The 12,545-nt window shown below is 43.0% G+C and overlaps 1 protein-coding gene across 2 annotated transcripts in view; it reads right to left on the reverse strand.

The window, feature by feature from the left end:
* Positions 1-2,692: 2,692 nt before the first annotated feature.
* P2RX5 (purinergic receptor P2X 5) overlaps positions 2,693-12,545 on the reverse strand; it is a 103,459-nt gene continuing 93,606 nt past the window's right edge. For both annotated transcript variants that reach the window (XM_089693677.1, XM_089693676.1), the window contains exons 10-12: positions 9,742-9,807; positions 8,062-8,144; positions 2,693-4,863 (exon numbers count right to left, since the gene is read on the reverse strand). In XM_089693677.1, the coding sequence (XP_089549803.1) occupies positions 4,767-4,863; positions 8,062-8,144; positions 9,742-9,807 (246 nt within the window). In that variant the 3' untranslated portion in view covers positions 2,693-4,766. The remainder of the gene's footprint in view (positions 4,864-8,061; positions 8,145-9,741; positions 9,808-12,545) is intronic.

Consider the following 12,545-nt stretch of genomic DNA (forward strand, 5'->3'; position numbering starts at 1 on the left):
CAAATAAACTTCAAGAACATTCTTGGAATCTGTCAAAATCAGGATATATATTATAACCAGATGCCAACTTTTTATCAAGTCCTTGCTCAAGAGTCCTCAGCCCTGATGCAAGCAGTGGGTTGACTCTTAGGAGGAGTTCTGCAAATATAAATATGCATTGATGGGTGGATGTCAGTCTGGAGGAGTGGCCATTTCTAGGCAGGCTTCATTTGCTTTCTGACTTGCCTAGGGTAACATCCACATGTGATGGTGGGAATATTTGAATAAACTGAAATCCAGTGATTGAAATGGGTAGGCCACGGACAGTCAGGCTAGGGGGGAAAAGACTAGATGATGCTGAAGGTCCAGGATATAGATTGGGCTTTATCTGACCTACTACACACTGTAAGAATCTCACAGTGTGCAGTGAATCAGAGTAAACAATATCAATACAGAAGTAGAGCCTGCACAACTGTGTAAAACTGCAGGTAAGTCTGGAGTTTAGCTACAAGCACACCCCTGCACCCCACAGTGCAACGTAAACCCCTCTCTGGAAGTTGTTGACAAAGGAATATACTGGTTCCTAATCGCTCCACAGAAACCAGGTTAAAAGAAAACTGTATTTGCATCTGTTGCCAGTTTCCCACATGGGCAATTATTTCAGTTCCTTTGTTTAGTTTTAAAATAATAATTGCTCATCCATACTCTGTCCTTGGATATATTGAGAACTCCCAATTTGCATGTTTGTTCCTGGACAGCAGGTCCGAAAAATACTGAAGCTGTTGGATCAGCATAGTCAGAAAAAAAAAACCACTTCAATGATGGGAGCAGGTTTGTTCTCTCAGTCCAGGTTACTTTTTGATGTTTTGAATTCTTGATATTTTTTTTTTTATGGGGATATTCTGTTTTATTGTAGTACAGAGTGTGTTCTGCTGCTGTTTCAGACAAAGCACAAATCTAGGAGCTGGCTAGGCCATTGTGAATAATGTATTCATCTACAAATCTCTGTAATTAACAATATACAAATAAACATGAAATATCAAGCATATTCTAATATGAATGTCATTTTAGTTACAAATTACACCAGGAAGTATTTTCAGTGTTTGGATGAGGAAGTGACAATCCTAGGAGCCCCATTATGATAATCTAGATCCAGTAGTCACCCCAGCCTGACCAGCAAGCACACACAGACCTTTAGCTAAGTTCTGGGCCGGCTTTAACAGCCTTATCCTGGACTGAGGTGACTGGTGAGTTAAACTTTGTGCACGGACACACATGACCGGGCCCCTGATGTTTTACCCTGGCTGGCAGTCTCAGGAACGTTACCCGCAACCTCCGCTGGATGAGTAATTAGATGTCTCCTCTGCCTTGGATGCAGTGGCGGCTGAGGTTACTACCCGGGGTGGTTGGCTTTGCAGGGTCTTCTCCTCCCCTTCCAAACTTGGGTAACTTGGGCTCAGTCCTCCCTTCCCATTTCCTCTTCCCCCTTCTCCACCTGCCTGGTGTCTAGCCTGGGTGAGCAAAGGGCCACTTTATCTGCATGTTTGGATGTTTAGGAGGTATGGGGGTTCCACCATGTGCTGTCTGGGCAGCCAGCGGCCATCTTTCCTGGGCGGGTTTGGCAGCCATTTTGCCAAGAACTGGGCTGGTGGCCATCTTGGAGTGGTCCTATCACATGCAGTCTTGGTTAGTAGAATGCCTGGTGGTGGGGCCTTTTGTTGCTGGTGCTTTTGCACATGTCCATTACTCCCATCTGTCATGGTCTCTGATCAGGCATGACTCACAGGCAGCCTTGGTTACAACAGGGGTGAGTCCTACTGAGGTTCCCCCACCATCTCTGCTGCTGTTTAATAGATGGGGTTTTCGCTTCTTTCCGTGGACTTGGTTCAGAGTGTGCTTCGCATGGGGCACCAGGAACATGAATCTCCTGGACCTCCTCATGGAGGCAGACATCAGTCACTGGCTCTGCCCCTCAAGCATTTACTGGAACACTGGGCTGTAGAGGGGGCTGGAGTGGCTGGCTCAGGTTACCAGCGGCTGCTGGTCAGGCATCTGGGTGGATTCTGACAAAGTCAGGATTCTTGCAGAACCTGGACCTGCTCTGTGACATCTAGGTCACGAGTGCAGAAATAAGTGCACTCCTGTGACCCATATGAGAAATATGACCAAAAAAAACTTGGACCATGCTTTTCCTTTTAAGGCCCAACTCCAGGACTATCAAAAAATTCACCCTTGCATCATAAGGAAATGTCACCTTTGCGTCACATATTTACTTATAATTCTCTGACTGCATTTAAGGCATATTCAAAACCAATAGGTGGTTACTCATCAGAAAACTTTTAATTTGTCAGATAATTTTGAGCCTCATCTGTCAAATTATCAATGCATTATATTAGAATGAAAATAATTTATGATCCAATCCTTCCTAGGTGTGAGGACACAAACCCCAGCAATGTGAACTGGCAGCAGAAGGATCTAAACCTCCAGCTACCTCATTATATTTGTAAAATCCCAGTGAGGCCACTATGAGTTGCTATAAATGACAACGCAATATACACTGATTTACAAAGTGAGTTGCCATGTCACATGGACTAAAATTGCCACAGGACTTTTTATAGCCAGTAATGAACTAGAATCCGTTTGGCCTCCTGTACAATATGAAGGAAACACATTTGCTAGGCAATATTTTGTTAAATTTGGACAGGATTCAGCATTTGTCAACCAGCCAACATTTTATTTGTAATATTCCCTGAACAGATTATTTAGCACAGCCTTTCTTCAACTTTTTAACATTAAGAAACCCTTGAAATACCTTTCAGGTCTCAGGGAACATCTGTTATAATTACTGTATCTACTACTTAAAGGATAAGTTCACCTTTTTACAGAAAAGATAATAAATGCACATATTTTTTTGAAAAAGCATTGCGCCTTGTTCACCTGTGATCTGTGGATCAGGTGTGCAATGTCTGTCTTCTGCAAACAAGCCCTGCAGCTCTTTGCCCATACCTTCATATGGGCTGTCTGTTTGAAAGTTGCAGGGCTTGTGAATGTACTCCAAGAGAGCTCATCAGTGCTTTTGTAGTTCATTCTGAACTTTTAAATGTATTAGTGCAAACATTAGGTTGTAGATATAAGAATAAATGTGTAAGGAATATGGTGTTATTAGCATCCTTGACCTCCAGGACCAAATTATTTTCAGTATCGAATGAAATTAAACAAATTACTGTATATTAATGGCCAGAAAAGAAATGCAGACTGTGAAAATTGCAGTATTTCCTCACATTGCAATCAGTGAAGAAATGCCCACTTACATTGATAGTCAGTGACATGCCCCCCTTCCTTACCCTGGTGGCCATAGTGAAGGGCCCACCTAAATTAGTCACTGCTAAAATAGTTCCTTACACTGTTATTCGGCGGGGATGGGCCTTCTTAGATTGGTGGTCCGTTGATAAAGATCTTAGATTGGTGGTTCGTTCACAACGCCTTTCTTAGATTGGTGGTCAGTTCATAAGGACTTTTTTAGACTGCTGGTCAGTAGAGAAGGGCTTTCTTAGATTGTCAGTCAGTAGGGAAGGACCTTCTTAAACTGGAGGTCAATAAAGAAGGGCCTTCTTAGACTGGGGGTCAGTAGAGAAGGGCCTTCTTAGATTGGTGATCAGTTCATAAGGGTCGTCTTAGACTGGCGGTCAGTTCATAAGGGCCTAATTAGACTAGCGGTCAGTGGCGAAGGGCCTTCTTAAATTAGTGGCCAGTAGGAAGTATGCCCCCCTTGCAGATCACTAACAAGATATTTTGTGTCAATGGTATCTTTTAGAGAGGCAGAAATTGCTCAAGGACCTCCTAATTGTTTATTTCATTTAGGGTGGTGCATTCTGTGGGAATGTTGGGTAGTCTGAAAAACAGCTCTCTGTCCCCTCCCCTCCTGGTCTGGTTCAGGCCTTTTTTAATCCCTATGAGGACAGTGCTGTAATAGGGATACATGGACAGTAGTGGAAGTCAAGTGACACTGTTACTCGGCATAGTGGTAGATGTGTTTACAGTACTTGACGCCGTACCCTTTAGAACTCCAAAGCAACTCCAAACCTTTAGATCACCAAAGCGGGACTGCCATCTAGACCAAGGTTTAAGATCAGTATTATCAGGATTCTTGTTTGTGTACAGTTATCCCTTTGCTATTGGAGGACGATAAATCTGCTTCTCTTTGTATGCCATCTTACAGCAAAGCAGCAATGACACAATAAACAGGTTTGGGTTCTGTACACTTTTTTTCCCAGCGGTCTTTCACATGCAAGCTCATATAATAAATATTGTGAGGATACATTCCCATTAAAAGTCCTTCTTCTTTTTCCTCTTCTTCTTCACATCACATCACAGAGTTTCTGATTAGCATAGTCATGTAAAGTCCAATCCATGGTTGAAGAAAATGAACATGATCAGTCATTACAAAATATGGTGTGGGGCAAAGCCTAGAAAACAACACTGCACTCTAGTGACAAACCTGCCAGGTGGGTGAGTCCCTGAATTGCTTGCAGTGGATTTATCAAAAGCATAACAGTGCCTGTAGAGTCCTGCCAGATTGTTGCATTAAATGAGCGAGACTCTAATGTCCCCAGGAACGAATAGGTGTTTCTGTTTGGGGCGCAGCAAATCTTTTCACAGCCGCTGTAGGAAGCTATGGATGGAACAGTTCATGAAAACACCCAACAATGGAGCAGAGTTCAGCGTGTCCTGTCATATCATACTCCCTGATAGGCACTTTATCTGGATCCTCAGAGTCATCCAGTGTTTTACGCCTCCACGCTCTGCAACTGTTTCAACTGCTCTATGTCATCATGGCTTTTTGATTTCTTTTGTCCATTTACCTGTAGGGTTTTCTTGACTGTTCTGTTAATAGAAATATGCTGTATTAGAATATGTTGAAAAAAAAACAACACTGTAAATTATCTATTTATCAATTTTTTTCAATATGAACATCGTGGGGTTGATTGTGCATGGCAGCCAATCAGCTTCTAACTTCAGCTTGTTCAATTAAGCTTTGGCTATAAAACCTGGAAGCTGATTGGTTTCTATGCAGGGCTGCAGATTTTGCACTCTCCAGTTTTGGTAACTCAGCCCCCATATGTCTTACTACAGCTACCGTCAATGACTGAAAAGTGTTTCCCAATACAACCCATTAGGGTTAATAGGACATTCTTCTATAGGACCCTAGAAACTGATTGTATGGGGTCCTAACCCACAGGATGCACACCTAATGCCCCTTTCACATGAGTGGATCGATCGGGTCTACCTGTCTTTCAAGAGGACCCGATCGGACGTTCCATTGCTCTCTATGAAGCTGCGGGTGTAATTGGACATGTGTCTGTTTACACCTATCTGCATCTGATCCAATCCTGTCTGCTAAAAACAGACAGATGGGGATCTGTTCCCTATCCGTCTGGCGAATTGGATCGGATGACAGTTGGATGGTCTGGCGAATTGGATCGGATGACAGTTGGATGGAAACAGACAGGTGGTCCGTTTCCATCTGACAGCCCATAGAGGACAATGGGCTGTGCCCGTGCTTGCTCTGCGTAAGCAGAGTGGACACGGACCTATCATCCGCTTGCTCAGCGGGGATCAGAAGGCAGATCCCCCACTGAGCAAGCGGGTCCGCCCGTGTGAAAGGGGCCTAAGGGATGATTAATTGTAAGTTATTAGCACCTAAAAAATACCATGCACAGGCTCAGCCAAATAATTTTTCCTGCCTTTATAGCAGTTTAACACTGCAGTTATAACGATCACGCAACCATCTTCCCATCATCATCTTCCCATAATTCTCTGCTGCTTCACAAGTACACTGCTTAAACATTTCCCTGCAGCTGTGTATGTTCAAGAACTTTCCTCTTAGGGCTCATTTATATGGGTACAGAGAGCCATACACCATGAAAAAGTGTGTATCTGTGCACCCAAGAGAGATGTCTGTTTGCATATAGTCACCTGTAGGCAGGTTAGCTAGTCTGCCACTAGGTGGCTCTGTTCCAGAAACACTGTAGTGATGCCAGGCAGGACTCATATATGTCAGATCGGTATGAGCCCTTGTGCAGTTTGGGGCATGGGAGCCAAACACCCCACATCTATGCAGATGTAGCCAGCAAGTAGAGGTCCTGGACAGGACTGGAGGCCAGGGAGAGATAGACTGCATCCAGAAGGGCCAATCTCCTAGCTTGTAAGCTCCAAGGAGCAGGGCCCACCTTTCCCTCTTGTATTGAACTGTATTGTTGCTGTATTGTCTCCCTTTATATTGTAAAGCGCTGAGCAAACTGTTGGAGCTATATAAATCCTGTATAATAATAATAATAACTGTAGACTTATGGAGATGGGGGCTAGGGCGGGTTGCAAAAGGACTTTTAGGCCAGATCAGGAGTACCCTGAGTGAAGCCATCCCCCTGGGGGATCCTGGGAGAGGTGTACCTATGGAGCAGGTGACTGCAGAGATCCTATCCAAGTGAGTACTAATGACCCCAGGTGGAGAAGGACTGTGCCTAAGGGTAAAACAAATCTTAACGCTTAAGCACAATTTTGCAACTTTGACATGTGTTAGCAAAACTGTACATATCATCACATCAACTTTGTGTATCCAGGTGGATTATACCTTGTTTTTTTTCAGGACAAACTGGGCTTTCATTTGGTGGTAAATGGTAATGGATATCTCCTGATTTTTTTTTTTTATTACCAAAGGAAAAGTGGTGCAAACCCTTTTTTTAAATGTAGCTGTATATTTCTTGCTAGTGCCATAACCCACTACCAAAGAACAACCCAAAATAATTTCTCCTGCTCCTGATGATCGCATCGATACCACACGTGTGTATGTTAGTTGTTAGTACCCGCAGCACAGCCCAGAAACCATAGTGCGCAATTTGCTTTTTTTTTTTAAATTTTTATTCTGCCACTAACTGATACTAATTAAAAAAAAAAAACCTGACCCCCAAAAAAAACAAAACGAAAAAAACCCAACAAACTGACCTTGACCATGGTCATTGACCAAAACACTAACCCTGGCACAGACCTAGATCAAACCTTGATCTAGGTGTTTTTGTTTATTTTTTTTATTATTATTTATTCATCTCTTTATTTATTTTTTACACACACTTTTTTTTCTCTCTTTGAAAGGACAGAAAGAGATACAATCCATTTCTCTCCTCCATTCAAAGAGAGATAACACGGGGGGCGGGCTTCACAGTGACTGATCACTGTGATAGCCAGACAGAGGCTATCACAGCAATCAGGTGACCTGGAATTGGGAGTTTCAGGTCCCAATCCTTAGAACCGGGACTTTCAGTGACATCCTGGTGCTTGTGCTGGGAGCACGCCATGCAGTGCACTTCCAGCAGAAAGACAGGTACACAAATTAACTGCCCCATGGAAAAAAGCCCAGTTCTGTGAGGCAGCTAATTTGCATGCGGTCGGCGTCAAGGGCATATGGGAAGATGGCATACTTTATTGGCTGCACAATGCTTTCACATGTGACTACTGCAGACCGTCCACTAAATGTGATTGATAATGTACTGTAAAGTTACTCCGGATGGTATTTCGGTGTGATGTGACTGTGTCATTTTCCAAGTAGCACCAGTAAAATGCAGCAACTCTGTTTATTTGTGGACATTCCTTCCTTTGGGGATGTAAAGGTTGATGGCCAGGAATGTCAGGAGAATGCCTATAAGACATGAAGCTGCAGCATTGATTTGTACAGGCAGTTGCTGGTTGTTTTGTTGTGCTCTACTTCATAGAAGCCATGGTTTCCATACACTGCACTGATGATGGCCAACTAGCTGCAAAAACTGTATGCAGTTTACTATAGGTGGCTCTAAATGATTACATTGTATCTGTGCAGTAAACCTGCAGTTCTGGATATGAAGTAAAGCAATGATTTACATGTCTCTGCCCCCTATCCTAAATTTAACAATAATCCCTGATTTTTTGGTCAGTGATGGGAGGCAAGCTTTTTGGTTTCTTATAGCTGACCTCATCATAACATGTCTTGTTCCAATGTGGTCCACAAACATTATGAACCTTAATTATGGATTATAACTCTGTAATACTTACTTCACTTCTTCAAATTTCTTGTCCCTGTAGAAGTTGCTCCTTTTAATCAAATACAGCAAGACCAAGTCACAGAAGAACGCCCCCTGAAAAAGTAAAAGAAAGCATTATATACTTCCAGACATAACAAGAATAGATGGAGGACAAAGTAGTCAGAACATGCTGAGATTCGGAAGTTACCACTTAGAAATCAAGAACCGCAGATCTATTAAGCAATTTCAAAGTAACCTGTTGGTCCAATGAATTACCATTAAATTAAACCTAACAAGTAGCTGACATGTAAGCTGTCAGCAGGTAGTTTTAGCTCTACTCTCTCTTTCCCCAGGGCCTTTTGCAGGCCTGCTAACTGTAATTTGTACATACTGACATTCTGAAAGACATTATTTATTACAGATACTTATATAGCACCATTAATTTACACAGTGCTTTACATATATATTGTACATTCACATCAGTCCCTAACCCTCAAGGAGCGTACAATCTAAGGTCCCTAACTCACATTCATACATACACATACTAGGGCCAATTTAGACAGGATCCAATTAACCTACCAGCATGTCTTTGGAGTGTGGGAGGAAACCGGAGTATCTGGAGGAAACCCACACAGGCACAGGGAGAACATGCAAACTCCAGGCAGGAGGTGCCGTGGCTGGGATTTGAACCAACGACCCTAGTACTGCCAGGTAGAAGTGCTAACCATTTAGCCACTGTGCTGCCCGTGACATTATTTGAATAATCTTCCCTTTAGTGGTTCCTTCATAGCCACCACATACTGCCCTGTGATGCTATTTTCTGGCGATGTGAGAGTTAACAGCTGCGGCTCCTGTCATTCAGATGTTCCTCTTGCATGCACAGATTGCAATGCATTGTGGGAGAATAGTAATATATTTTTTGTGAGTAGCAGAGAAGGCAAAAGGGGGCAGGCGAATGGTGCAACTTTTCAGAAAAGCAGACTGTTAACACTTACACCGCCGGAAGATAGCTGCTCACGGCAGTACCTGGCAGTACCTGGCAGCTATGAAGGAGGCACTGAAGAAAAGATTTTAATAAGAATCAGCTGCATGCAGATAATGAGATACATGTCATTAGGCCCCTTTCACTCAGTGCGACTGATCGGGTCCACCTGTCAATTTTTAGGCAGACCCTCCATTCTCCTTCATTTGGAGTGCCGGGAGCAAATGGACATGTGTCCATTTACACCCACCTACATCCAATCTGATCCGGTCCTCTAAAAACAGAAGAATGGGGATCAATTCCCCTTCCTTCTTGAGAATTGGATGGTAGTTGGGTGTAAATGGACAGGTGGTCCGTTTACATCTGACTGCCCATAGAGGAGAGCGGTCTGTGTCTGTTCTGTGACTCTTGTACTACATAGTTATTGGTTGAGCTAAAAGAAACTGTACAAGGATTACATCATTTAGATTGTAGAATGTATTGTCAAACTAATAAAACTTTCTCAAACTAAGAGATTGGATGAGTTGAAAGTTTTTGTTGGATTCAAGCAGATTGGCCGTACACCTTACAAACACTGTTTAAACAAACTTTGTTGAAAAGTTATAAATACATTGGATTTCATGAGCCCAAACACTTTCAGATTTCTACAATTCTGCCCAAATTTAGTAGATTGCACAATCGTATTGTAGCTGCTTTAGAGCTAATATGAAACATTTCTTATCTGCTTACCGCACCCATTAGAGCCAGGCCGGAACCTATATTGATAATTGTTGGGATGATATTAAATTTTCCAGCCTGTGAAAATAAACAGAAAATGCACATTATTGGTGCACATTTTAAAGGCAAATTTGTCTTTATTATTTTTGCACAAATTTAACAGACAAAGCATGAGAAATAAAAAGAACATGTACAAGTAAGTAAACAGAAAAACATCACATCACAGGTGTGGCTATGATCCATGTGGATGGAAGAAAATGATGCAATACTACAGCAAGAGGGAAGGATCAACAACCCATATTATGGAGATATAACAAAACATAGTTTCAGGGGGGGTATCCCCGGGCGAGATGTATGTAACAAGATGAGAGAACTCCGTACAACCAAGAGTGTAAACCCAAACTGAGAAAGAGGAGGGAGAAGAAAAAAAAAATGGGGACCCAGTGGTAAGGATAGCAAAGGAGAAGAGAGGGGATCGGGAGACGGTAGCGGTAGAAAGCAGAATCAAGGTGGCTCCCTACTTGTATCCCACCAGAGCGACCCCGCCGACCGTATCCGGGCACGGACCGCAGGGCTCAACCGGCGGACAAGACAATATGTAAATTGGTGCACATTTTATATTGTGTACTCTAACACAGAGAAATATATATATATATATATATATATATATATATATATATATATATGGATATACTGTATATGATAAGTAATTATGAAGGACTTACCTTAAAACGAAGCCCTCCAGTGGTATGCTGTCCCCGTTGACAGGGCTTCCATCTTCACCTGGTCTTCCTTCCGGGTTCGCGAGCTCTGGCCGTCTGACTGGCCGAGCCTCGATAATGTCACTCCTGCACATGCATCTTGGGCCCTGGCACAATGCTCTGAAGGAACGGCACGAGTATGCCATTCCTTTAGAGCGCATGCAAAAAGAGCGACTATCTGCTAAACGGTGCACATTTAGGCTAGATTCACACCTATGCAGTTTGTGTTTCATCTGTTTCTGCACATGCGTATTTCTTCTGTTTCTGCACAGTTTGTGTTTCATTTTTTGTTTTGTACATACGTTTTAGATGCGTTTTGCAGGGTTTTTTTTCTCTTGTTGCTAGGCAGATTAAAACGCAAAACACAGCAAAAACACACTACACGCTTTTCTGCAGCGTCTCCATTGAAGTCTATAGAACCAAAAACGTAACATTTTGCATTTAAAAAAGTCCCTGACCCTTTCCAAAAAACGCACCAGGTGAAAACTCAGAGATGTGAACATGTCCCATAGGAAATCATGTTAAATGGACTGTAATGCATTTCTGCAAAACTCTGCGTAAAACGCTTGGGTGTGATCTTAGACTTAGGGGATATTCATTTTACCTACAGGTAAGCTTTATTATAATCTTACCTGTAAGAAAAGTGGAAGTAAATCCACTTTTGTATCTATTAAAGTAATCTTGTCATTAAGATCACTGACGTAAACTAAATTTATATTTTCTGGTAGTCTGCATCTAAAAACTGTGCCGTGCAGATCCCTAAACATTGCAGGCATCCAACACTTCCAGGCGTGTTGAATACCTGCTCTCCCACCAGGCACTGTGACTCCTCTTGCCAGTCCAGCATCTTATACTAATGTAAGGAGGAGCCGCAGCACGCAGAAATCTGCAACAAAATAACATTTTAAGACATGGACTGCCTTAAAGGTGGGTATTCTTTACAGGCTGACTTTAATTTACATTGGTGCTTTTAATGTGTATCTAAACCCAAAAATAAGAATGTCATATATTGCAGATTATTGGTCCTTAGATGTAGTGGTTTCTTGTTGAAGGTTTTTTTCCCTTTATTTTTAGCTGGCATTATTGTCAATTATACAATTCCTGTCTTAGGATAACGCTCACTTACTATACTGTATCTATGGAGGAGCAGCTGTCACCCTAGGCTGCTCTCCTACACGGGGCAAATCCAGGCTGTTGGGCAGGGAATGCCTTGGCCACTTATGATTGGCCAAGGACAATGACAGCTTCCTAGTGGGATTGCCCAGGTTGGTTCAGACTAGGATCTGAAAATGCCTGAGCTCAGCCCTAGTTGCAGTAGCTTACATTTGTTCTTCGGTTTAGATATACTTTAATGAGAAGGTCATATTAAATGTTCCTTCAGCAGAGGAGGAAAAGATGACACATATTATATTGCTGTAGGTTACTGCACTTTTCCTTTATCTGCTTCTGTACAGACTAAGGCCTCGTTCACACAAGTGTACTTAAGTGTATGCCCATGCGAAGGCTGCGTTCATCTCAGGCGGTCCCACTCATGTCAGTTGGGATGCATGTGCTTGCCCGCATGGGGATGCATAGGTATTCTGTGGGGGCTGCGTTGGTCCCAGGCAGTCCCATTCATGTCAATTGGGATGCATGTGCTTGCCCGTATGGGGATGCATAGGTATTTTGTGGGGGCTACATTGGTCCCAGGCAGTCCCATTCATGTCAATTGAGATGCATGTGTTTGCCCGCATGGGGATGCATAGGTATTCTGTGGGGGCTGCGTTGGTTCCAGGCGGTCCCATTCATGTCTATTGGGATGCATGTGCTTTCTCGCATGGGGATGCATAGGTATTCTGTGGGGGCTGCGTTGGTCCCAGGCAGTCCCATTCATGTCAATTGGGATGCATGTGCTTGCCCGTATGGGGATGCATAGGTGTTCTGTGGGGGCTGCATTGGTTCCAGGCAGTCCCATTCATGTCAATTGGGATGCATGTGCTTGTCCGTATGGGGATGCATAGTTATTCTGTGGGGGCTGCCTTGGTCCCAGGCGGTCCCATTCATGTCAATTGAGAT

The sequence above is a fragment of the Staurois parvus genome, unplaced genomic scaffold (genome assembly GCF_062004578.1).
Source record: "Staurois parvus isolate SC_StPar_1 unplaced genomic scaffold, SC_StPar_1.0 ptg000635l, whole genome shotgun sequence".
NCBI lineage: Eukaryota > Metazoa > Chordata > Amphibia > Anura > Ranidae > Staurois > Staurois parvus.